This window comes from Saimiri boliviensis, chromosome 11, assembly GCF_048565385.1.
Source record: "Saimiri boliviensis isolate mSaiBol1 chromosome 11, mSaiBol1.pri, whole genome shotgun sequence".
In the NCBI taxonomy this organism is placed as follows: domain Eukaryota; kingdom Metazoa; phylum Chordata; class Mammalia; order Primates; family Cebidae; genus Saimiri; species Saimiri boliviensis.
The window spans coordinates 50,902,084-50,928,324 of record NC_133459.1 but is presented as its reverse complement, the minus strand read 5'-3'; the positions used below and the strand labels follow the sequence as shown (position 1 = coordinate 50,928,324).

The 26,241-nt window shown below is 38.0% G+C and overlaps 1 protein-coding gene across 12 annotated transcripts in view; it reads left to right on the top strand.

The window, feature by feature from the left end:
* TUT4 (terminal uridylyl transferase 4) overlaps positions 1-26,241 on the top strand; it is a 163,200-nt gene that overhangs the window by 91,101 nt on the left and 45,858 nt on the right. For all 12 annotated transcript variants that reach the window (XM_074380822.1, XM_074380829.1, XM_074380828.1 and 9 more), the window contains 7 exons: positions 1,793-1,943; positions 6,585-6,671; positions 9,654-9,757; positions 12,716-12,773; positions 12,873-12,976; positions 13,266-13,355; positions 16,858-16,971. In XM_074380822.1, coding sequence (XP_074236923.1) covers positions 1,793-1,943; positions 6,585-6,671; positions 9,654-9,757; positions 12,716-12,773; positions 12,873-12,976; positions 13,266-13,355; positions 16,858-16,971 — 708 coding nt within the window. The remainder of the gene's footprint in view (positions 1-1,792; positions 1,944-6,584; positions 6,672-9,653; positions 9,758-12,715; positions 12,774-12,872; positions 12,977-13,265; positions 13,356-16,857; positions 16,972-26,241) is intronic.

The following is a 26,241-nucleotide window of genomic DNA, read 5'->3' as shown; positions in this document are numbered from 1 at the left end:
CAATGGCAGAGTTTGAGAAAAACTTAATTATATAACTTTAATGTTCATGTCTTATGCTTTATACTTTTTTTCCTGGAAACTTAAGGTAAGTACTATTTCTCCAGTTTTCATTTTTACTATTTAAAGAGTTTCCTGGCTGGGCATGGTGGCTCACCCCTGTAATCCAAGCACTTTGGAGGCCAAGGTGGGCGGATCACCTGAGGTCGGGAGTTCAAGACCAGCCTGACCAACATGGCGAAACCCTGTCTTAAAAAAATAAATAAATAAAAAAAATAAAATTTTTTTAATTAAAAAAAAAATAATTTCCTGCCTAAATATGTCATTTTTTTTTTTTTTTTTTTGAGATGGAGTTTTGCTCTTGTTACCCAGGCTGGAGTGCAATGGCACGATCTTGGCTCACCCGCAACCTCTGCCTCCTGGGTTCAGGCAATTCTCCTGTCTCAGCCTCCTGAGTAGCTGGGATTACAGGCACGCACCACCATGCTCAGCTAATTTTTTGTATTTTTAGTAAAGATGGGGTTTCACCATGTTGACCAGGATGGTCTCGATCTCTTGACCTCGTGATCTACCCGCCTCGGCCTCCCAAAGTGCTGGGATTACAGGCTTGAGCCACCGTGCCCGGCAAATATGTTGTTTTTTAAAAAAAGCTTTGAAAAGCTGATAAAGATTCTTGCAGTACTGTTAATTAACCTACAGTGTATCATTCTTATTAAGAGAGATTTCCTGATACAATTTGTTTCAGAGATTTTGATTGTATAAATGTTGAGGCTAACACTGGAGAAAGATACTAACTCTAGGATCTAGGCATATTACAATAAAAAAAGAATATTGGTGTTTCTTAACCATATCTGTTTCATCGAGTTGGCATAAATTTTTGTGTTTTAACCACTATTTGGTGTCCATTGAAATACATTTAAAATGCCTATATAGGATTTGGATTTTATTTTGTGGCTATTGAATAAGTTACTCTTTGTATGAAGCTAATTTATTTTTAGTGTTCAGCCTGCAGTTTGGTCTCTTGAAGCACTAATGTAATAAATTGAACCAACTAAGTGAGAGTTCTGTGATTGATTGATTCAGAAGATAGAAAATGTTTGGGGTGAAATGAAAGGTGCAACTTTCTTTATAACCTACTTTGTTAGATCTCAGTAAGTTAAAAACATAATGCATATATTTTCCTTTGGAAGCTGTTTGAGTTAACCCATACCTTCTGCACCTCCTGGTATTTTCTGCATCTTCCATTTTCAGGTAAATTTAATCCTTGATATAATTTTTTTTTTTTTTTGAGACGGAGTTTCGCCCTTGTTACCCAGGCTGGAGTGCAATGGCGCGATCTCGGCTCACTGCAACCTCCACCTCCTGGGCTCAGGCAATTCTCCTGCCTCAGCCTCCTGAGTAGCTGGGATTACAGGCACGCACCACCATGCCCAGCTAGTTTTTTGCACTTTTAGTAGAGACGGGGTTTCACCATGTTGACCAGGATGGTCTCGATCTCTCGACCTCGTGATCCACCCGCCTCGGCCTCCCAAAGTGCTGGGATTACAGGCTTGAGCCACCGCGCCCGGCCCTCCTTGATATAATTTTAATGGGGAAGAAAAAGTAGTTGACTCAAAAAGGTTTTTTGATATCTAATACTGCATTTTAACAACATGTTTTTTAGAAAAATTACTTCCTGAAAGTACAGGTTACCAAAACTGAGTTACATAAAAGATTCTTTTTGGATCTACTTTCTAAATGATGAAGTCCCTCAAAAGTTTATTAGATTATTAGTTTTTTTTTAATCTTTGTATAGCCACCAACGATAGTATGCAGCATCTGCAAAAAGGATGGCCATTCAAAGAATGATTGCCCAGAGGATTTCAGGAAAATTGATCTAAAACCTCTACCGCCAATGACAAACCGATTTCGGGAAATACTTGATTTAGTATGTAAAAGATGTTTTGGTAAGTCTTTTTATTACTACAACTACTTGGACAAGATTCTTTCTTAGATATTAAATATTTATTTTCTGATTTAAAAAACAATTTGCTTATATTTTGTTTTGCTGAAGTTTTTTGAATGGAGACCCAAGTACAGATATTTACTAGATGACTAGTATGTGCAGGGCATCACAGTAAATGCCAAGGGGAATAGAGAGTCTATATATATTGCTTTTAAGGAGCTTAGAATATGGATATGAGCTGTCTAACATGGTAGCGTCTGGCCTATGTGGCTTTTAAATTTAAATTAATTAAAATTAAATTAAAAACCAAGTTCTTCAGTTTTATACTAGACCTATCTCAAGTACTCAGTAGCTACGTGTAGCTAGTAACTGCTGCATTGGACAGACAGCATTGATAGAGAATGTTTTCATCCTTGCAACATTCTTGGATAACACTGCTCTAGATGGATTAATACAGCATGTATTTAAATTGCCATAATTGGAAGTAGAATATGTTATATGCTATAGTAGTGGTAAATGAAACGCAGTGTAAACACAATTAATTTATCTGGGGTGGATCAGTGTAACCAGGATTAATGACGTGGTATTTGAGACAGACCTTGAGCTGCATCTTTAAACACTGAAGATTATGCATGAAAGCATAGAGTAGCTGGGTGTGGTGGCTCACGCCTGTAATCCCAGCACTTTGGGAAGCCGAGGCAGGCAGATCACAAGGTCAGGTGTTTGAGACCAGCCTAGCCAACACAGTGAAATCCTGTCTCTACTAAAAATACAAAAATTAGCCGGGCATGATGGCACATGCCTGTAGTCCCAGCTGCTTGGGAGTCTGAGGCAGGAGAATGACTTGAACCCAGGAGGTGGAGGTTGTAGTGAGGCGAGATAGTGCCGTTGAACTCTAGCCTGGGCAACATTGCAAGAGTCCATCTTAAAAGGAAAAAAAAAAAGCATAGAGTGCATATTTTCTTGGGGGAATAATTGCCTTTGATTTGATAGGGTATAAGAAAGGCAGTAGAGAGAGATAAGGCTATAAAGACATTATGGGGAAAGCCTTGCATATCTCTGTTCAGCAAATGTTTATGGAGTACCTGGGAGTCACCTTTACTCAGCAAACATTTATGAATTACTTTCTGTGTCCAGGTAAGATCAAATTTCTGGTGTTATAACATTTAGTGCTTCATTGTAATCTCCTCCTTCTTCCCCATTTCCATCTCCCACCAGGCAGCTACTTTTCTGCTTTGGTCACTATCGATAGTTTATATTTTCTAGAGTTCTGTATAAGTGTAATTATATACAATGTGTTATTTTTTGGTCACACTTTTTTTTGTCTGGCTTTTTTCACACAGTATATTACTTTGAGATTTATCCATGTTGTTGTCTATCAGTGGTTAATTTATTCTTGTATCTGAGTAGTGTTCCATTGTATGGCTATACCACAATTTGTTTATTCATTCACCTGTTGATAACTATTTGTCTCACTTCAAAATTTTGGCTGTATGGGTCTGGGTATGGACATACGCTTTCATTATCTTGGCTAAATACTTAGTAGTAGAATGGCTGGATCACGGCACATGTATTTTAGCAGCTTTATTAAGATACAATTTATTGCATTTGTTTTTATTTAGTCATTTGTTTATCTCAGTGTGGGCTCATAGATATTTGATACTTTGGGTTATAAGTTTTTCTTTTGTTGAAATTATTCCAGCTTTGGCCATTGGGAGCTATTTCACTTGGCTTCTGGTTCCCTTTGATAAACATCCATCAGTGTGTGGTTTTTATTGTTTGTTTGGGTTTTAATACTTCCTTATTTTCTGGCACTACAAGATGCACTTCATGTATGTTTTGTGCCCTAGTCCTAGAATTCGGCATTTCTCCAAGGATCTGTAATTCCTTTTATTAGAAAATGATATTAGAAACCGAGATCTGAATACTAGGTATGCTTGCTATTACTAGGCTGTCATTGCTTTGAGACCATCTCAGAGCAAGAAAATATGTCTGTATATATGAACCTATGTATATAAGCTTACTATAAATATTTCTATATGTAGCTGTCTTATCTGTATTAAACCAAACATGATTTCATGATGGTATCTCTGACTCTAACCCATTACCACATGGCTCATTTTTTTTTTTTTTTTTTTTTTTTTTGAGGAGGAGTTTCGCTCTTGTTACCCAGGCTGGAGTGCAATGGCACGATCTCGGCTCACCGCAACCTCCACCTCCTGGGTTCAGGCAATTCTCCTGCCTCAGCCTCCTGAGTAGCTGGGATTACAGGCACACACCACCATGCCCAGCTAATTTTTTGTATTTTTAGTAGAGACGGGGTTTCACCATGTTGACCAGGATGGTCTCGATCTCTTGACCTTGTGATCCACCCGCCTCGGCCTCCCAAAGTGCTGGGATTACAGGCTTGAGCCACCGCACCCGGCACCACATGGCTCATTTTAGCCATGCGTATCTGTAAACTCCCCTCCAACAGTGAGAAACCTGGTTCCCACATCTATTACTTGTATTTTAAATTGTTCCATTTTAGTACATATATATAGCAGTATCAGAACTGTTAACCCATACCCCTGTGGGAAACAACTTTATTAACTAGAGTACAGTGCTTATGTATGGTTCCTTTTGCCCTTAGTCTTACAGATTCCACTCATTTTCAAATTTACTTTGCTCAGCACCTTTCCCCCAGTCCCTCATGTGAGGTTGTTTTATACATTTATAATACAGTTAGATTATTTTGTCACAGTATTACATCCTAAGATCCACTGACTTCCTAGATGGGTTTTTTAAAATTGCATACATTAAGGCTCACTCTTTGTGCTACAAAGTTCTGTGGGTTTTGACAAGTGCGTTGTGTCATGTATCTGCCATTAGAGTATCATACAGAATAGTTTCACTGCTCTAAAAACAAATTAACAAATTACATGAATTTTATTTATTTAACTCCCCTTCTTCTGTAAGTGCTGATAACTGCATTTGTTTTTAAAAAGTTGAATTTTAGTTTAATTCATTATAACCAATTTTTTTTTTTTTTTTTTTTTTTTTTTGAGACGGAGTTTCGCTCTTGTTACCCAGGCTGGAGTGCAATGGCGCGATCTCGGCTCACCGCAACCTCCGCCTCCTGAGTTCAGGCAATTCTCCTGCCTCAGCCTCCTGAGTAGCTGGGATTATAGGCACGCGCCACCATGCCCAGCTAATTTTTTGTATTTTTAGTAGAGACGGGGTTTCACCGTGTTGACCAGGATGGTCTCGATCTCTTGACCTCGTGATCCACCCGCCTCGGCCTCCCAAAGTGCTGGGATTATAGGCTTGAGCCACCGCGCCTGGCCTTTTTTTTTTTTTTTTTGAGACACAGTCTCACTCCGTCACGAGGCACCAGGCTGGAGTGCAGTGGCATGGTCTTGGCTCACTGCAACCTCCACCTCCCGGGTTCAAGCAGTTCTCCTGCCTCTGCCTCCCCATAGCTGGGACCACAGGCATGTGCCACCATGCCCAGCTAATTTTTGTGTTTTTAGTAGAGACGGGGTTTCACCATGTTGGCCAGGATGGTCTTGATCTCTTGACCTCGTGATCTGCTCTCCTCGGCCTCCCGAAGTGCTGGGATTACATGCATGAGCCACCACGCCCAGCTATAACAAATTCTTTATAAATTACTGCTTTGTTCCTGTTACTGCATTAACTTTCTGAGATGAGTGTGAGATAGGGAAAAAAACTTTGTTCTTAAGAAATTTATGGGGCCGGGCGCGGTGGCTCAAGCCTGTAATCCCAGCACTTTGGGAGGCCGAGGCGGGTGGATCACGAGGTCGAGAGATCGAGACCATCCTGGTCAACATGGTGAAACCCTGTCTCTACTAAAAAAAAAAAAATACAAAAAACTAGCTGGGTGTGGTGGCGTGTGCCTGTGATCCCAGCTTCTCAGGAGGCTGAGGCAGGAGAATTGCCTGAGCCCAGGAGGCGGAGGTTGCGGTGAGCCGAGATCGCGCCATTGCACTCCAGCTTGGGTGTAACAAGAGCGAAACTCCGTCTCAAAAAAAAAAAAAAAAAAAAAAAAGAAAGAAATTTATGGACTGATTTGGAAAAATAAGATGATTATAAATGAAATAACTAGGAAATCAAAAGGATAAAATAAATCAGGTACTAGACTGTGGCACACAGTTCAAGAAACTGAAGAAGTGGAACTAAAGAGAGATCATTAAATGCTGTGATTTGGCAAAACAATTTATAGGGAAGATAGGAATTTTGACCAGGCATTTGAGGGAACTGTTAATAAATTTGAATGAGCCAGATGCCTAGTGTAGCAACATGAATACAGTCTTTAACAGATGGGAAAATAAGCATGGATATGGGAGAGAGTGAAGAAGTAAATAGGGTTGTAGATATACGGGAAATGATCATATGAAATGTACATATATCTTAAAAATTATCTTTCTGTTCCATTTCTTCTTCTGGGTTGCTAAAACAGAAAAACAATTTTTGTCCTGCTATCTCCCTGACTTTTCCCCAGTAACATTTATGGTTTTAAAGTTAGAGAAGTCAACAAATAATGAACAAACTGTAAGTAAAATTTTTAGGGTAAAAACTTGAAGATGTTTTCAGATTATATTTTTCTTACTTTTCTTTTTCTTTTTTCTTTTTGTAAACCCAGATGAGTTATCACCACCTTGTTCTGAACAACACAACAGGGAGCAAATTTTAATTGGCTTGGAAAAGTTTATTCAAAAAGAATATGATGGTATGTCATAGGTTAAAAAATTTATTGTGTTTTTGCTGTAGTCACGTAGTCTTTGATTTATTTAAAAATGTTTATTGAATGTTATGTGTTAAGTACTATTCTAGTTGCTGGGAATACAGTGCTAGTAAAATAGATGAAACCTCTCATGAAGCTTATGTTTCAGATGGGGAAACAAATAGATGACTGATAAATATATAACGTATCAGCAAATAATACATGCTGTTAAACAGTAGGAAATAAAAGAATTGAAGTGATGGGGTGTTATGATAGGTCTTTCTGATAAGGTAGCATTTGCACAGAATCCTGTCTAAGATGAAGGAGCAAGTTATATAAATATCCAAGGAGAAAACATTGTCAGTGAAGCAGACTAGATTATGTCTGGCATATTTGAAGAATAGCCAGGAAGTCAGTGTGACTTGAGTGGAGTATTAGGTAGATTGTAATGGATATTTGAGGTCAGAGAGGTAGTCTAGGGATTAAGTCATTAGGGCCTTATGGATGTGGGTAGAAGGACTTTGAATTTTAATTTGAGTACCTAATGAGAATCTTTTAGCGGATTTTTAGTAATTAAATGACATGATCTGAGAGAATAGATTTCTGGGCTATAAGACTAGAAGCAAGCAGAACATTTAGGAGGCTGTTGTGTAAGTCCAGATAAGACATAATAGTGATTTGGAGGAGTAGATGAGAAGTGGTCAGATTTGGTATATATTTTGAAGGTAGAGCCAACAGGGTTTGCTGATGGAAAACATGTGAGACGTGAGAGAAAGAAATCAATGATGGTTTCAAGGTTTTTGCTTCAACAGTAACAGTTGGGTGGTCCTTAACTGAGATGGCAAAGAGCAGGAAGAGTAAGTTTTGGGAATGGGGATGAAGAATCAAGAGTTTGTGGCCAAATATTTTAGAAAAGGACAAATAGTTGATTTATAATCAGAATGATTTTTTGCTTTTACAAGATGATTCATTATGTGCTGTAATATTACATTTAAAAGTATTTCAAAACAAATTTTTTAATTAAAAAATTCTTTTTTTTTTTTTTTTTTAGAGACAATCTCACTCTGTTGCTCAGACTAGATAGAGTACAGTAGCATAGTTTTAGCTCACTGCAGGCTCAAACTTCCAGTTTCAAGCAGTCTTTCTGCCTTAGCCTCCCAAGTAGTTAGGACTAGAGGTGTGTGCCACCATGCTTGGCTAATTTTTTATTAAAAAAGAATTTTTGGCCAGGTGCAGTGGCTCACACTTGTAATCCCAGCAATTTGGAAGGCTGAGGCAGGTGGATCACCTGAGGTCAGGAGTTCGAGACCAGCCTGACCAACATGGTGAAACCCATCTCTACTGAAAATAAAAAAAATTTGCTGGGTGTAGTGGCACACGCCTGTAATCCCAGCTACTCGGGAGGCTGAGGTAGGAGAATCGCTTGAACCTGGAAGGCAAGAGGTTGCAGTGAGCCAAGATCATGCCTGTGCACTCCAGCCTGGGTGACAAGAGTGAAACTTTGTCTCAAAAACAAAAAAAGACATATATATATTTTTTGAAATAGGATCTTGCTTTGTCACCCAGGCTTAACTGCAGTGGTGTGATCATGTAATCAGGGTTCATTTCAGCCTTGACCTCTCAGGTTCAAGTGATCCTCCTACCTCAGCCTCCTGAGTATCTGGGACCACAGGATAGTACCACCACACCCAGCTGATTAGAGTTTCACCATGTTTTCCAAGCAGATCTCAAACTCCTGAACTCAAATGATTCACCCCCCTCAGCTTCCTAGAGTTCTAGGGTTACAGGCATGAGCAACCACACTCTGCCTTCTTTTTTATTTTAACATTTTTTTGCAAAGATGAAGTCTCACCATATTGCCCAAGCTGGTCTCAATCTCCTGACCTCAAATGATCCTCCAACCTTGGCCTTCTGAGGCTCTGGGATTATAGGAGTATAAATTATTACCAAATCTAAGTCTCTATTATTTAAAACTCATGCTCATTTTTATTTGCTGTTGAGTATAGTTTCTTCTATGCATCTCAGCTATCATCGAAATTTCAAGTAGAGCATCAGAGCTGGATGGGGGAATGAGGTTTTCAAAGTATAAAATGTCCTATCTAAATGTGTAGTCTACTTAAGAATTAATAGGAAGAGGCAGGCCCAGTGGCACGTACCTGTCATCCCAGCTACTTGGGAGGTTGAGGTGGGAGTATTGCTTGAGGCAAGGAGTCCAAGGCTGTAGTGCATAATGATTGTACCAGTGTATAGTCAGTGTACTCTAGCCTGGGCAACATAGCAAGACCCTGTCTCTAAAAAATAAAAAAGTAATAGTAAGAAAAATGCAGCTCTATTAAACCATAGCTTATTTGAAATGGTAGCTGTTATTGGATGAGTCTGAAGGGTTAATCCTATCACAGTTTATACCAAGTGGATTAAACACTTATTTTTGGAAGAGAATCATGTACTAAGGTGATATTTGTAAACCTACCTGAATTGTGGTTTTAAAGAATTAATTTATTTTTAAGAGATCAGTTCTCAGATATTAATCTTAACTATTGGTAGTGATGTTGAGAATGAGTAAAAGCAGTTGGATTTATTACATAAGTCTGAAAAAGCTAAAAGTCTTAGTGATTGTTTGGATGTGGACACTGAGAGAGAGAGATATTAAGGATTGTACCTGTATTTCTGATGTGAGCAACTGAGTACATGATGGTACTATTTGCTGAGAATAGGGATAATAAAAATAACAATAGGTTTGGGGTGAAGTTGATAGTTTAGGCATGTTGAATTTATGATGTCTGTGGAAAATTGGGAAGAGCAGTTGGGTACATGGGTATGGAAACTTGAGCTCAATATGTTTGGGAGTTTCTCGTATTTCTTCCAGTGGTAGGGAATTTAAATCATAGAAATGGACAAAAGCATGTTGTATTAGGCTATTAGTAGATAATGGAAGACTCCTCCTCTCTGCAAATAATAAGGCTTTGGACTTTGTTTTCCTTTGCTTAGAAAAGGCAAGATTGTGCTTATTTGGCTCTTCTAAGAATGGATTTGGATTTCGTGATAGTGATCTGGATATTTGTATGACCCTGGAAGGCCATGAAAATGCAGAGGTAAGAGTGTTTGGGAAATGTTATGGAAGTTTGTTTCTCCCATCGATGATTCTATTATTATTTTTGTATGTGATATTGATAAAAATGTGGTATCACTCTTTGTATAAATACATGAGCAAAATAAGAGTGTTTGAAATAGATAAACAATCACATTTTCAATTTATAAGACACTGAAATCTTAAGTAAGATTAGTGTTTCAGTAATTTTATGATGCAAAAACCATGTCACTGAGAGTTACAAGTGATTTGTAATGAATTTTGGGAAAAAATAATATAAGGTTGGAATTTTTTTCACTAGACCCAATCAGAAGCTGATGCTTCAGTTTTGTAGTCAACACTGACCTTTCACACTTTGTCTTCTCATATCTCTTCCATTAGATAATGTCTTTGTATCACTATAGGTAGTAAATACAGGTGGTCATCTAATTTATGATTGGTTTTGTTCTAAAAGCTAGTTTTAATTTTTGGCCACTCACATAAAATTTTTTCCATAGAAGCAATGTTATAAATGATATGCTAAGGGCTGGGCATGGTGACTCACTCTTGTAATCCCAGCATTTTGGGAGGCCACGGCAGGTGGATCATGAGGTCAAGAGATCAAGACCATCCTGGCCAACGTGGTGAAACCCCACCTCTATTAAAAATATAGAAATTAGCTGGGTGTGCTGGGGCGTGCCTGTAGTCCCAGCTACTTGGGCGGGGGACTAAGGCAGGAGAATTGCTTGAACCTGGGAGGTGGAGGTTGCAGTGAGCTGAGATCATGCCACAGCACTCCAGCCTGGTGACAGAGCAAGACTCTGTCATAAATAAAAATAAATAAATAAATGCTAAGATAGCTTTTAGAAACTCATTTTGGGCGGGGAGGAGAACTAACATTTATTGAGTTCCCAGTATACACTTTTACATACATTATCTCATTTCATTTTTACAACCATCTTCGAGGTAGGTATTATTTCCCCCATTTTACAGATGAGGAAACTGAGGCTTTGAGAGATAAACTGACTTGTCCAAGTTCACACAGCTAGTAATTGTTGGAGCCGGGATTCGTAACCCAGGTCTGTCTGACTCCAGAGTTCATGCTCTTTCCATTGTATCTCACTGCCTCTCTGTAATTTTTTTTTAACCCATAATGTAGCTGAAATATAGTACTAATAGTACTGTAGAACCTAACCACTACTTTCTGAAACTGAAAGCTTTCTGAGTTCCACCGTGAGATGCCAGGAGCAGACCTTCCCCAAGTGCAATTTCAGCAGTGAGAGTGGGTACTTAAGCTTTCCCTTTTTGTCTACCAGGCCTTAACAGTGGGAAGGAGATTGTCCAAGCTCCAGGGAAGAAAGGGACTGATTGGACAGGGAAGAAATGTCCCAGGCCTTCTCAATGGCAACTAGCAAAGGAGGGGATCCTTGTAGCTGGTCCTTTACCAGCTTAGCTATTGGTATTTGTGTTTCAAAATGAGGGACTGCAAGATTGGGGTGAGGCCCAGCTTCTGGCATCCGTAGTGGTGTCAGTATAGCCTCTGTTATGTTACAAAAGAATTGAGGAGAATAGTGTGCTTTTCTGAAATTCTTTTGAAAAGTGGTTTTGAAATTGTTAGACCCAGAGTACAGATGGCAGTGATGCCTTATTTCTGGCTATAGGAAGTTGCTTCTGGTGTGTTAACATGTTGTTTTATGAAGAAACTGAAAAGTTGCAAATATTTTATTTGTTCTCCTTTGCAAAATTCTGCTTAGAGCTCTAACTTACTTAGAAAGTGGCTGCCCTTCTCCATTCTGAAGAGTCAGAATTGAGGGAATAGGAAATTATTATTTTTTTTACCCAGGAAGGAGGTTAGAGTTTTAGATATCTTCTATGTAAAATTTATTAATTAAACTTCTAATCACTAAGGGTTTGTCTATCATATATAATCTGTGCCATTCACATTGGGAAGTTGAAACAGTGAAAATAATAAATCATTTTCTTTCAGATGAGTCATAATGAAACTTTAAAAATTAAGCGTAATTGTATCCTTGAATAATAAAGAGAAAAATTACCTCCTTTGCTAATTTTATCATATGTGAATTAGTAACGGTTTCTTTGAAATCCTTTGGTTTAGCTGCAATGGCTCCTGCTCTCATGTAGCTAAAAAGAGCATGTTGGAAAAATGCAAGTGACTTTATAATAACTCTTGGGATTGATGTTTATACCCTCAGGTATTTTCAGTTAATTTATAATGCCATAATCATTATGTATTATGATTATCATTACCATACCAACTCTGCTCTCTCTGGTTTTTACAACAGTAGCACACTTAAATTTTCAGAAGTAAGAATTTCCTTGGAGAAGTAGGTGCTGGTGATAATAGTATCTTTCTTTTCCACATCAGCATAATAATAATAAATAACTCACAGATTTAAAGGCTTATTTTGTGCCAGGCATTCATTGCTGAGTGCTTTAGGTAAATGTCTCATGTAATCCTCCCAACAGCTCTGCAGGACAGGAGTTTATGATTATCTTAATTTTATAAAATAGTAATGTGATGCTCAGAGACGTTAAACGTCTGGTCAGTCACACAGCTAATCAATACGCATTTGAGTCCAGGTTTGTCTCAATTTAAAGCCTATGTACTTAATCACTGTTGTTTTGCCCTCACTAAACTCACCTCTAGTTGTTTATTCACTTACTGAAAACCATTTTCTTCTCCTGTCTTTGTGCTTCTCAAACTTTAATCTGCATGTGAATTACCTTGGGGTCCTGTTAAAATGCAGATTATGATTTAGTAGATTGGTGAAGGTCCTCATATTCTGCATATCTATCAAGTTTGCAGATTATGCTGATACTTTAGGTCTGTGAATCACTTACTTGGAGTAGCAAGGTTATTATAGAGCTTTATGGCTGGAAATTTTAAATGCTGCTAAATGCCTAAAGTAGAATTTTCACAAGGTGAAATTGAGTCAAACTTTATTTCATTTTGTTTTTTTAGAAATTAAATTGTAAGGAAATAATTGAAAATTTGGCAAAAATTCTTAAGAGACATCCAGGTATGAATTTTAAATCTTATCTTTAAAACAAAAGAAAAATTTTTTTAGCATTACGAACGTTACTTAACCTACTGAAGTCTTTTTGATTTTTTTAATTAGGTTTAAGAAACATTTTGCCTATAACTACTGCCAAAGTGCCTATAGTAAAATTTGAACACAGACGAAGTGGGTTAGAAGGCGATATCAGTTTATATAATACATTGGTAAGTTTATCTTTACGGGCCGTGTATAAACTTTTCATTTTAAAAGTTTACAGATTACTGACTCTATCTTTGTGTTTAAAACTTTCAAATGTGAACAGTATAAGAAAAAAGTATTTTATTAGTCATCCTGATATTTCCTTAAGATTGAAGATCAATTTTTGTGTGACTCATTAATAGATATTTTACGTTAGTATATTTTGTATTTGGAGTGTATTATATTTTAAAATCTAATTTGTAGTTTAATTTTTAAAAAATTTGAAATACTTTCAAATATGTAATTATTTTTCAGGCTCAACATAACACAAGAATGCTAGCTACTTATGCAGCTATTGATCCTAGAGTGCAGTATTTGGGATATACTATGAAAGTGTTTGCTAAGGTATTTATGAAAAAATTAATGATCTGCTTTGTACCAATGCTCATGATAATGAAAGTGAAACATACTAATGTCAGATTCGTGAAAAATACTGTCTCAGTTTTGTTTATCCGAGCTTTTAAAAAAGAAAGTTTGAGTATTACATAGGTTGAATTGATACCTGTCAGAGTAGGGTGGCTCTTAGTCTTTTTCCTGTATGTGCTCTATTCCCATGTGCAACTCACTAGTCAGTTCCTTAGCAGTAAAATTTCTCAATGCAGTTGATTTTCAATCATGGGCATGGGAGTTGGTATACCATCCTCGTTAAGAATTTCTGGGTTAAGAAATGTATTTGAGTTTAGTGATAAATTTTTCTGACCCAGAAAACAAAACAATACCAACAATAACTTATGCTTCTCTTATTATAACACTTATTAAGACATTGAATTTAGTTTTCTTGTTCTTTTGCTCAATGTGTAAACTAGATGAGGAGAGGGACCTCTGTTTCCCTAGTTCAATGTAGTGCCTGCTTTATGGCAGCTCCTCAGTAAAATGATTAACTTTATGAGTATGTTAGTGGAAGAGTTTTAGTAGGGGAGAAACTTGGTCAGATTTTCATTTCATAAAGCTTTCTCTTTCTAATAGGAAGGCTTTTGTTGTTGTTATTGAGACAGAGTCTCACTCTGTGGCTCAGGCTGGAGTGCAGTGGTGCGATCTCTGCTCACTGCAACCTCCACCTCTCAGGTTCAAATGATTCTCCTGCCTCAGCCTCCCAAGTAGCTGGGATTACAGGCACTCACCACCATGCCTGGCTAAATTTTGTATTTTTAGTAGAGACGGGGTTTCACCATGTTGGCCAGGATGGTCTTGAACTCATGACCTCAAGTGATCCTCCAGCTTTGGCCTCCCAAAGTGTTGGGATTATAGGCGTGAGCCACTGTGCTCAGCTGGAAAGCATATTTTTAAAGATATTCCTATACATGTCTTTGTAGACAAGAGTGTTTCTTAGAAAAGCATTCAGGCAAATACTACATGTAAGACTTTTTATGCCTCCTTTTCTAGATTGACCTAACAAGGTAACTCTAACATGATAGTTTTGTTATAACTACATAGAATTTTGGTAATAAAATAACTCTACCGCGCATGGTGGCTCATGCCTGTAACTACCACTTCGGGTGGCTGAGGCAGGGGGATCACAAGGTCAGGAGATCAAGACCATCCTGGCTGACACAGTGAAACCTAGTCTCTACTAAAAATAGAAAAATATTAGCCTGGCCTGGTGGCACACTCTTGTGGTCCCAGCAACTCAGAGGTTGAAGCAGGAGAATCGCTTGAACCCGAGAGGTCGAGGTTGCAGTGAGGTGAAATTGCGTCACTGCACTCCAGCCTGGGTGACAGAGTGAGACTTCTTAAAAAAATATATCACTTCTTTCCCCTTTAAATATAGGTAAGCTAAATCCTTGCTCAAGGGAAGAAGTCTTTGAAGATTCTTTCAGGTTTTTTTTTTTTTTTTTTTTTTTTGAGACAGTGTCTCACTCTGTTGCCCAGGCTGGAGTTCAGTGGTATGATCATGGCTCATTGCAGCCTCAGACTCCCAGGCTTAGGTGATCCTTCTGCCTCAGCCTCCCAAGTAGCTGGTACTAGAGGTAGACGCTGCCACCTCCGACTAATTTTTGTCTTTTTTGTAGAGACAGTCTCATTGTATTGCCCAGGCTAGTCTCAAACTTCTGGGCTCAAGCAATCAGCCTGTTTTGTGCCTCCCACCCAAAGTGTTGGCATTAGAGGCATGAACCACTGAGCCCAGCCAGTTTTTATTTTTATTTTTATTTTTTTCAAGTTTAAAATTGTTTGAATAGCCAACACAGTCATGTGTTCAGAATTCAAAAGGTCAGCCAGTTGTGGTGGCATAACCTGCAGTCCCAGATTCTTGGGAGCCTGAGGCATGAGAATTGCTTGAGACCAAGAGGTAGAGAGGTTGCAGTGAGCTGAGATCATGCCACTGTATTCCAGCCTGGGCAAAAGAGTGATACTGTGTCTCAAAGATTGACAAAAATAATTCAAAAGGTCTAAAAGAACTTACGGTAGAAAATCGAAAATCTTCCTTCCATACTTATCTCCTAGCCAATCATTGCCTCTTGCTGGAGACACCCAGTGTTAAGAGTTTCCCTGCATCCTTCCAGAAATATATTATACCAGTACTAAGAAATACATAAATTTCCCATCTCCTTTTTATTACAGATATAAACACACTGAATATATTATCTTGTACTTTGCTTTTTTTTTTTTAACCTAGCAGTAGATTTTGGAGATAATTTCTTATTAGTAGATTAACTTCCTTGTTCTCTTTTTTTAAATTTTAATTTTCTTTTTTTGTTTTTGAGATGGGGTCTTGCTCTGTCACCCAGGCTGGAGTGCAGTGGCACAATCTCAGCTCACTGCAAACTCCACCTCTTGGGTTCAAGCAATTCTCCCTGCCTTAGCCTGCCAAGTAGCTGGGATTATAGGTGCCTGCTACCACGACCAGCTACTTTTTGTAATTTTAGTAAAGACAGTGTTTTGCCATGTTATAGATGGGCTGGCCTCGAACTCCTGACATTAGGTGACCCGCCCACCTCTGCCTCCCAAAGTGCTGTGATTAGAGGTGTGAGCCATCTTGCCCAGCCTTTATTTTTGTTTTTGAGACAGGGTCCCACTCTGTTGCACAGGCTGGAATAAAGTGGTGTGATTACTGCATGCTGCAGCCTCGACCTCCTGGGCCTAATTGATCCTCCCACCTCAGCCTCCTGAGTAGCTGGGAATACAGGCATGTGCCACCATGCCTAGCTGTTGTTGTATTTTTTTGTAGAGAAGGGGTTTTGCCATGTTGCCCAGACTGGTCTTGAACTTGAGCTCATTTATTTTTTGTTTATTAAAAAAGATATTTTTCCTAACTACTAGATCATCAAGGACCTTGTTCTTTTTTAATGTCTGTATACCTTTCCATTATGTAAATAATCCTTAGTTATTTAAACCTGTGCTTTACTGATGAACCTAAAATTATTTCTGATTTTTTGCTATTATAACAGTGTTACAATTAAAGAAACCTTCTTAGTTATTTCACATATTTTTGGCATGTTTGCAGGATACATTCTTAGAATAGGATTTCTAGTTCAAAGAAAATGTGCTTTTGTAATTGTGATATTGTCAAACTATTCTTCATAGTGTTTGCATTAATTTACTCTCACTTGCAGTGTATGAGAGTACCTATTTCCCCACATCATGTATAGCAGTTTTTTGTTTGTTTGTAGAGAGGGAGTCTCACTACCTTACCCAGGCTGGTCTTGACCTCCTAGGCTCAAGCTATTCTTTCACGTTGGCCTCCCAGAGCGTTGGGATTATAGATGGTGCACCCAGCCTATAGCAGTTTGTTTTTAACCCAGTTTTACCCAGTTCTGTGGGTTTAAAAAAAAATGATGTGGCAGAATATTCAGTATTTCTGCATGGTGTAAGACTCTGAAGTTTTGTTTCCAATCATGTTGTTTTTTAGCGATGTGACATTGGGGATGCTTCCAGGGGAAGTTTATCTTCATATGCATATATCCTTATGGTGCTGTACTTTCTGCAGCAGAGAAAGCCACCTGTTATCCCAGTTCTACAAGAGGTAGGTGTTTAAGAAAACCGTGAAGGAGTTTTTGTGAAAACAGTAGATCTAAATACAGGAGGTTTTGCTTGGTTCATGTTGTCATGAAGGATTTTTCCATCATGGATGTCCTAAGTTTTCTCTTTCCATTAATGCTATAATTAATGAATATTTTTGAAAAAATTATTATGGGAGAATAAGACTACCAAAAGAATATTAGATGAACGGAAATGTTGAATATCTTTTGTAACATTTTTAAATTTTACAGTCCTATAGTACTGTGAATGACTGTGAAATTCTTGTAGCCAGCCATCAACTCATATATTTTATAGTCTTAAAGATACAAGTACACAAGTTTCTTTCTAGAATATTTTCCCTCCTGTTGCCTGGCAGCGAAGATTGATTGATTCTTATGTGTACTTTGATCAACCTTGTAAATTTTGGTTAAGAATGAACCCAAGGAAATTCTTCCTTATGCCTTCTAAAGTCATATTCATTGCATTAAACACAAGAATGTACATTGAAAGAAACAGATTATACTCATGCACTCAGAATTGGTGACTCATAAAGTTCCTTGCTATAGTCAATTTATACTCTCGAAAATTGGTATAAAGGAAATATTAATCATCTATCTATTCCTCCTGATTCTTGGCACAAAGTAGATTTATAGGCGTTAGGGAGGATCCAATTCTAATTTTTTAGAATGGTGACTATTTTCAGTTAAGAGACAAGCATCAGAATTGGTTGGAAAGTCACAAATTCTGATTTCATATAAACTTTGATAGTTACGGCAAAGAAAATCACAAAATAATAAGCCATATAGTAGATGTCAGATAGCCTTAGTAAGTTTTAAGAAGTTCTAATGAATATATATGGTTTTACCAGCATTTCCTTCCCTTTTTTAAACAGCGTAAGGGAAATCAAAATTTTAAATTTTTGTTTAAATCCTTTTCTAGCCAAAGATTTTAAGTTGCTATGTTGGGTGATGTATGTTTGGGTGTGTGTTTAAAGTATTTTCTAAGAGCAGTTTTAAGTTTACAGCAAAATTGAGAGAAAGGTAGAGTTTCCAACATACCTCCTTTACCCACACATGCATAGCCTCCCCGATTACTAACTCCACCAGAGTGGTATATTTGTTACAACTGATGACCTACATTGACATATAATCACCCAAAGTCCATGGTTTGCAATTAACATTTACTCTTGATGTTGTATTTTCTAAGGGCTTGGATGATATATAATGATGTACACATTTTATCATAATCAGTGATATATCAATATATGTCATTATAGTATTACATAGACTATTTTCACTGCCTTAAAAATTTTTTGTAGTTTGCCTGGTCATTCTCCTCTCAACCCTGGCAACCACTGATCTTTGTACTGTCTTCATAGTTTTACCTTTTCTATCATATAGTATGTAGCCTTTTCAGATTGACTTCCATCACTCAGTAATATGTGTTTAAATTTCTTCCATGTCTTTTCATAGCCTGATAGCTCATTTGTTTGTTTTTGTTTTTTAATTTTTAGAATTTTTTTCTCAAACCTCTAAATCTTTTTTTTTTTTTTTTTTTTTTTTTTTTTTTTTGGTGAGACAGAGTCTCGCTCTGTTGCCCAGGCTGGAGTGTTGTGGCATGATCTCAGCTCACTGCAACCTCTACCTCCCGTGTTCAAGTGATTCAAGCCATTCTCTTGCCTGAGCCTCTCGAGTAGCTGGGATTACAGGCATGTGCTCACACCTTCTAGTTTTTATACTTTTAGTAGAGACAGGGTCTCACTATGTTGGCCGGGCTGGTCTTGAACTCCTGACCTCAGGTGATCTGCCTGCCTCGGCCTCCCAAAGTGCTGGGATTACAAGCATGAGCTACCACACCTGGTCTATCATTTCTTTTTAGTGCTCAGTAATATTCCATTGTCTGGATGTACTACAGTTTACTCATTCACATATGGAAGAACATCTGTGTTACTGCCAAATTTTGGGTATTTCGAATAAAACTTATAAACATCTGTGTGCAGGTTTTTGTATGTATATAGTTTTCAAGTCTTTTGAGTGAATATGAAGAAGTCACATTGGTGAATCATATATACAAGTGTGTTTAGTTTTGTAAGAAATGGCCAGCTGTTTTCCAAAGTGACCTTATGAGTTTGCTTTTCTACCAGCAATGTGGGAGAGTGCCTGTTGCTCCGCATCCACCCAGTGTTTGAGTACTTGTCCATGTTCTGGATTGTGGCCATTCTCTTAGTTCTGTAATAATATTTATTTCTTTTTTTGAGACAGTGTCTCACCCTCATTTCCCAGGCTGGAGTAAGATGGTGCAGTCATGGGTTCCTGCAGTCTCAACCTCCTAGGCTAACCTCCTAACCTCAGCCTCCTGAGTAGCTGGGACTACAGGCACACACCACCACACCCAGCTAATTTTTTGTATATTTAGAAGAAATGGGGTTTTGCCATGTTGTTCAGGCTGGTCTTGAACTCCTGGGCTCAAGCCCACCTCACCCCCCAAAGTGTGAGATTACTTTTAATGGCAAAACCCCAATTACTTTTGCACCAACTTAATATTTTGTTTTATTTATGTGCTTATTTTTGAGACAGGGTCTTCCTGTGTTGCCCAGGCTAGATTACAGTGGCACAATCTCTGCTCACAGCAATCTCTACTTCCTGGCTCAAGTGATCCTCCTGCGCCAACCTCCCAAGTAGTTGGGACTACCGGCATGAGCCACCATGCGTGGCTAATTTTTGTATACTTTTAGAGATAGGGTTTCTCCATGTTGCCCAGGTTGGTCTCGAACTTCTGGGCTCAAGTAATTTGCCTGCCTTGGCCTCCCAAAGTGCTGGGATTATAGGTGTGAGCCACCTTACCTGGCTCTTTGTTGTTTTAATTTGCATCTCCCTGATGACATTATGTGGAAATCTTTTCATATGCTTATTTGCTATTCTGTTTTCTTTGGTGAAGTAGTAAGGTCTTTGGTCCATTTTTTAAACAGGTTATTTTCCAACTGTTGAGTTTAGTTCTTTGTATATTTTGAATAATAGTCCTTTATCAGATGTGTGTTTTGCAACCATGTTCTCCATGTCTGTGGCTTGGTTTTTTCATTCACTTGACATTATCTTTTGCAGATGGAAAATCAATTTTACTGAGTTCATCTTGTCAATTATTTGTTTCATAGCTCTTGGCTTTGGTGTTGTGTCACTATACTCAAGGTCATATGGATTTTCTCTTGTGTTATCTTCCAGAAGTTTTATTTTATGTTTAGGTCTATGACCCATTAAGAGTTTTGGTTTTTTTGTTTGTTTTTTGAGATGGTGTCTTGCTCTGTCACCCAGGCTAGAGTGCAATGGCATGGTCTTGGCTCACTACAACCTCCGCCTCCTGGTTTCAAGCGATTCTCCTGCCTCAGCCTCCCTAATAGCTGGGATTACAGGTGCCTGCCACCACACCCGGCTTATTTTTGCATTTTTTGGTAGAGACAGGGTTTCATCATGTTGGCCTGGCTGGTCTGAAACTCCTGACCTTGTGATCTGCCCACCTCAGCCTTTCAGAGTGCTGGGATTACAGGCGTGAGTCACCATGCCCGGTTGAGTCAATTTTTTGTGAAGGGTGTAAAATCTGTGCCTAGATTCGTTGTTTTGCATGTGAATGTTCATTTGTTTTAATATGACTTATTGAAAAGACTATCATTTCTCCATTGTATTACCTTTGCTCCTTTTTGAAGGACCAGTGGATTATATGTGGGTATACTTTTGGGCCCTCTACTGTTCCATTGATTTATTTGTTTATTATTTCAGCAATGCCATACTCTCTTTATTTATGGTAACATTATAATAAGTCTTGAGGTTGGGTTGTGTCAGTCCTCCAGCTTTGTTCCTTTCCTTCCATATTGTGTTATCTATTCTGAGTCTTTTGCCTCTCTGTGTAAACTTTATAATTAGTTTGTCAGTATCCACAAAATGACTTGCTAGAATTTTGATTGGGATTGAATTGAATCTGTAGACTAAGTTGGGAAGAACTGACATCTTGACAATTTTGGGTCTTCCTGTCAATAATAATGGAATATCTCTCCATTTATTTAGTTTTTTTATTTTCCTTATCAGAGTTTTATAGTTTACCACAGGTAGACCTTGCATTTATTTTATTAGACTTATACCTATGTATTTCATTTTTTGGTGCTATTATAAATGGTATTTATTGTATTTCTAATTTCAAATTCCACTTGTTCATTGCATGCATCTAAGAAAGAATTTGGATTTTGTATGTTAATCTTGTGTCTTGTAAATTTGCTATAATTGCTTATTAGTTCTTGGAGTGTTTTTTTCAGTTTGGATTTTATGCATAGATTATTATGTCTTATGTGAACAGTTTTACTTATTCCCAATGTGTATACCTTTTATTTCCTTTTCTTTTTTCATTGTAATAGTTAGAACTTCCAGTATTCCATTACCTGAGACTTTCCAGATGTTGACAAGGATTGGTGAAAGAGAGCATCCTTGTATTGTTCCTGATTTTACAAGGGAAAGCTTTGAGTTTTTCACCATTTGAGTATGATGTTAGCTGTAGGGTTTTTGTAGATTTCTATAACAAGCTAAGGAAATGTTCCTGTATTCCTAGTTTACAGAGAGTTTTTATCATGAATAGGTGTTGGATTTTGTCAAATGCTTTTTCTGTATCTATTAACCTGTGACTTTTCTTCTTTAGCCTGTTGAGGTGAAGGGTTACAGAGGAGAAAACACACATTCAAACCCAAAATGTTTTTTCTTTCTTTTGAGATACAATTTCGTTCTTGTCGCCCATGCTGTAGTGCAATGGCACAATCTCGGCTCACTGCAACCTCCACCTCCTGGGTTCAAGCGATTGTCCTGCCTCAGCCTCCTGTGTAGCTTGGATTACAGGCACCTGCCACCACACCCGGCTAATTTTTTATATTTTTAGTAGAGACAGGGTTTCGCCATGCAGGTTGGTCTCAAACTCCTGACCTCAGGTGATCCACCCACCTTGGCCTCCCAAAGTGCTGGGATTATAGGTGTGAGCCACCCTGCCCAGACCCCAAAATGTTTTTTCTATTCTCTTACTCAACAACAGTAATCACAGAAGACTTCTCTTGTGACTAAATGTGTGGGGGTTTTCCCCACACACCAAGCAAGCAGACACTTCTGCATTGGACACCAGTTGGGTGTCTTCCAATTCAATTCCGACACCATCTGTAGCATCAGATTCCACTGGATGAGGGCTCAGTCCCACAAGACTATTCCCAGTTCAGACCCCAGTTGCAGGTTGAGGCCTCCAGAACTTCTGACTGACCAGCTTAAAGTTTGGGTTCCTGTGACCTCCTCTTTGGATTTGATTAATTTGCTAGAGTGGCTCACAGAACTTGGAGAAGCAGTTACTTAGGCTTACTGGTTTATTATAAGGGATATTACAGAGGATATAGATGAAGAAATACATAACGCAAGGTATGGGAGAAGGGATGGGGAACGTTCATGCCCTGTCAGGGCATACTATCATCTAGGAACCTCCATGTATTCAGCTATCAAGAAGTTCTTTGGACCCAGACTTTTGGGTTTTTATGGAGGCTTCATTACATAGGCAAGACTGAGTAAGCCAAGCCGTTGGCCACTGGTGATCAACTTAACCTTTAGCCCCTCTTCTCTCCCCAGAGGTTGGGGTATAGGGCTGAAAGTCCCAACCCTGTAATCATGCCTTGGTCTTTCTGGTGACCAGCCTCCATTTTAAAGCTGCCTAAGGGTTATCAGCCAGTAGTCAACTTGCTTGCATACAAAAAGACATCTCTCTAGAGATTCCAAGGATGTTATGAGTTGTATGTCAGGAAATGGGTTTGGAGGCCAAATATATAGTTTATAATATCACAGTTACATCAGTTGATTTTCAGATGTGGAACCTGCTTTGTAGAACTCTTTTTGTGCATTATTGGATTTGATTTGCTAATACTTTGTTGAGGATTTTTGTATCTTTGTTTATGAGAGATTAGTCTGTAGTTTTCTCTACTTATAATGTCTTTGTCTGGTTTACGTATTAGGGTAATGCTGGCCTCATAGAATGAGTCAGGAAGTATTCCTTCTGCTTCTGTCTTCTGAAAGACATGAGGCAGAAGGAATACTTCCTAATTAATTCTTTGAGAATTGATTTAATTTCTTCCTTAAATGTTTGGTAAAATTCATTAGTGAACCCATGTAGGCCTAGTGCTTTCTCTTTTGGATGGTTATTAATTATTGATTCAGTTTCTTTAATACAGGTCTATTCAAATTTTCTGTTTCTTGTGTGAGTTTTGGCATATTGTCTTGTCTTTTTTTTTTTTTTTTTTGACAGAGTCTTAGTTCTGTCACCAGGCTGGAGTGCAGTGGCATGATGTCAGCTCACTGCAACCTCTGCCTTCCAGGTTCAAGCAGTTCTCTAGCTTCAGTCTCCTGGAGTAGCTGGGATTACAGGTGCCTGCTACCATGCCCAGCTAATTTTTGTATTTTTAGTAGAGACAGGGTTTCACCATGTTGACCAGGCTGGTTTCGAACTCCTGACCTTAGGTGATCTGCCCACCTCAGCCTCCCAAAGTGCTGGGATTACAGGCATGAGCCACTGCGTCCGGCCAGCATATTGTGTCTTTTAAGGAATTGGTTCATCTCATCTAGGTTATCAAAATTGTGGCTCATAGTATTTTTTAAAAAAATTTTTTATGTCCATGAGATAAGTATTAATGTCCTCTTTTTCTGTTGTTAGTAATTTATATACCTTCTCTTTTTTTCTTAATTAGGCTGTCTAGGAGTGATTTGTTTTTTAACAAATTTGTTCACTGGAGGATATTTAAAATTTACCATAAATTAATTAGGCCTGCAAAGGCCAGTATTACTCTCTGTATTATTCCAGTCGTTGCTTAGCCTTTAAATAGGGGATCGTATTTACTGTTTTTCTATTAATGTCATTTGCCACTTTGTCAGGATACTGTGATTAACAAAAATGGACCACTAATTTGGTTTTCTTGGCGATTTGTCTATATTCTCTCCATACTCATGGGTTAGGAGTCACTGAGGTAGTAGCATGATGTAATGGAAATAGCAGGGCATGGTGTTTGAAGGCAGAGGTAACTAGTCAGAATCCTAATTCTAACATTTTGGCCTTCAACAATCTGCATGAGTCTGAGTTTTATCATCATTAAAAATGTAATAATGACGGTATTTCAGTGTCGATATGAGGAACAGAAATGTTGAATGCTTTTGAATGTAGTAGGTGCTAAAAGTAGGCATTCATAAATGGCACTTGCTTTTATTATTTTTACTATTTGATTTATGATCATTAGCAGCATCATTAATATTATTATTGGAAAAATCTAGGTAGGACTACTATATTCAGCTTTCAAAATTCTTTCATTATGTGTTTGACATCTGCTTATATTGATCAAATGAGAGACAGTTCATTAAATGTTTCCTATCATAATGAAGTTTGATTTCGAGGGACTTTGAGATGTAGATAGATTGATGATACATGGATTTTTATTTATGGCCTTTTTTAGTGGTTGTCATATGGGACCTCATTGTCCATTGCTCTGGTGTCATTTAAGTATTGTCCATAGGCATCAATCATCTTTTAAGTGTAAAGATATGTTTAATGAAGCTAATGATGTCTGCTTTCATTTGTAATTAAACTTAAGTGGCTGGGCATTACTATGGCTCAGCTAAGAGCAATTTTTTGATGGTCAGCAATACAAAGTTCTTAGGTCAAAGGGAGCTTTCCTAGGCAGAAGATTTTTACTGTACCCTAGGAAATCATCATAAGTAAAAGCAAATTTTCACATAAAAATTAATTCCAACACAGATCTGGGGGTCTTCACACATGATTTTATGAAAAAATTTTTTCAACCTTTATCAGCTTAAAAATGGCAACTTAATGGATTAACCTCGAGGACATTATGCAAAGTGAAATAATCCAGTCACAGAAAGACAAATACTGTTTGATTCCACTTATATGAGGTACCTAGAATAGTCAAATTCATAGAGACAGAAAATAGAATGTTGGTTGCCAGGGAATCAAGGAGGGAGAAATAGGAAGTAATAGTTTAATAAATACAGAGTTTTAATTGTACCAAATGATAAGAGTTCTGTGAATGGGGCCGGGCGTGGTGGCTCACGCCTGTAATCCAAGCACTTTGGAGGCCAAGGTGGGCGGATCACCTGAGGTCGGGAGTTCAAGACCAGCCTGACCAACATGGTGAAACCCTGTCTTTAAAAAAAGAAAAAAAAAGTTAAAAAATAAAATAAAATAAAAAAGAAATCTGTGAATGGATAGTGGTAATGGTAGCACAACAGTGTGACTATACTTATGTCACAGAAGTGTATGCTTATGGTAAATTTTATATTTTGTGTATTTTACTGCAACTGAAAAATTACAATTTAGGCTGGGTGTTGTGGCTCACATCTGTAATCCCAGCACTTTGGGAGGTCGAGGTGGGTGGATTATTTGAGGTCAGGAGTTCAAGACCAGCCTAGCCAATATGGTGAAACCCGCTCTCTACTAAAAAATATAAAAATTAGCTGGGCATGGTAGCACACGCCTGTAATCCCAGCTACTCAGAAGAGGCTGAGACAAGAATGATTTGAGCTGGCAAGGTGGAGGTTGCAGTGAGCTGAGATTGTGCCACTGCACTCCACCCTGGGTGACAGAGCAAGACTCTGTCTAAAAAGAAAAAAAAAAAAACAATTTATATATAGCAGTACATATTAGAATATCACAATAAGATAAGAAATGTGGAAATGTTTAGGCTCATTCTTTGTGTAAATATGATTGACTTATTTGGTGATCCTTATGATTGACTTATTTGTTTAGAGGGAGGACTGAGTGAGTGCTAAGTGGAGGATGATTTGTGTTTAATGAGAGAGAGAACAGAGAGACAGCAGGGAGAGGAAGAGAGAGAGAGAGTGTGTGTCTATGTTTGTGTATGTAAAAGAGTGGATAGCATTAGTACTTCTGAGGGCTGAAACAGAGTGGGGAGAATTAAACCTAGTAAAACATGAGAATTCAAAAGAATAGGCCAAGTGAGTGATGAGTTAGCTTTCCAAGGGTCACAGACCTACTCCACTGCGTTATCAGCCAACATAGTTGGGTTTGATCATGGATTTTAGTTAAAAGTATGAAGTCTCTTAAAAACAATCAAGATCTAAAGAGTTGGACTGTTGTTACTCTGAACAAAGTATGAATTATCTGAAAACAGGGTTTTAAAGAGGTAACTTGTTTATTTCAATATCTAGGAAATAAATATATTTTTATAAAACATTAAATACCTATAATA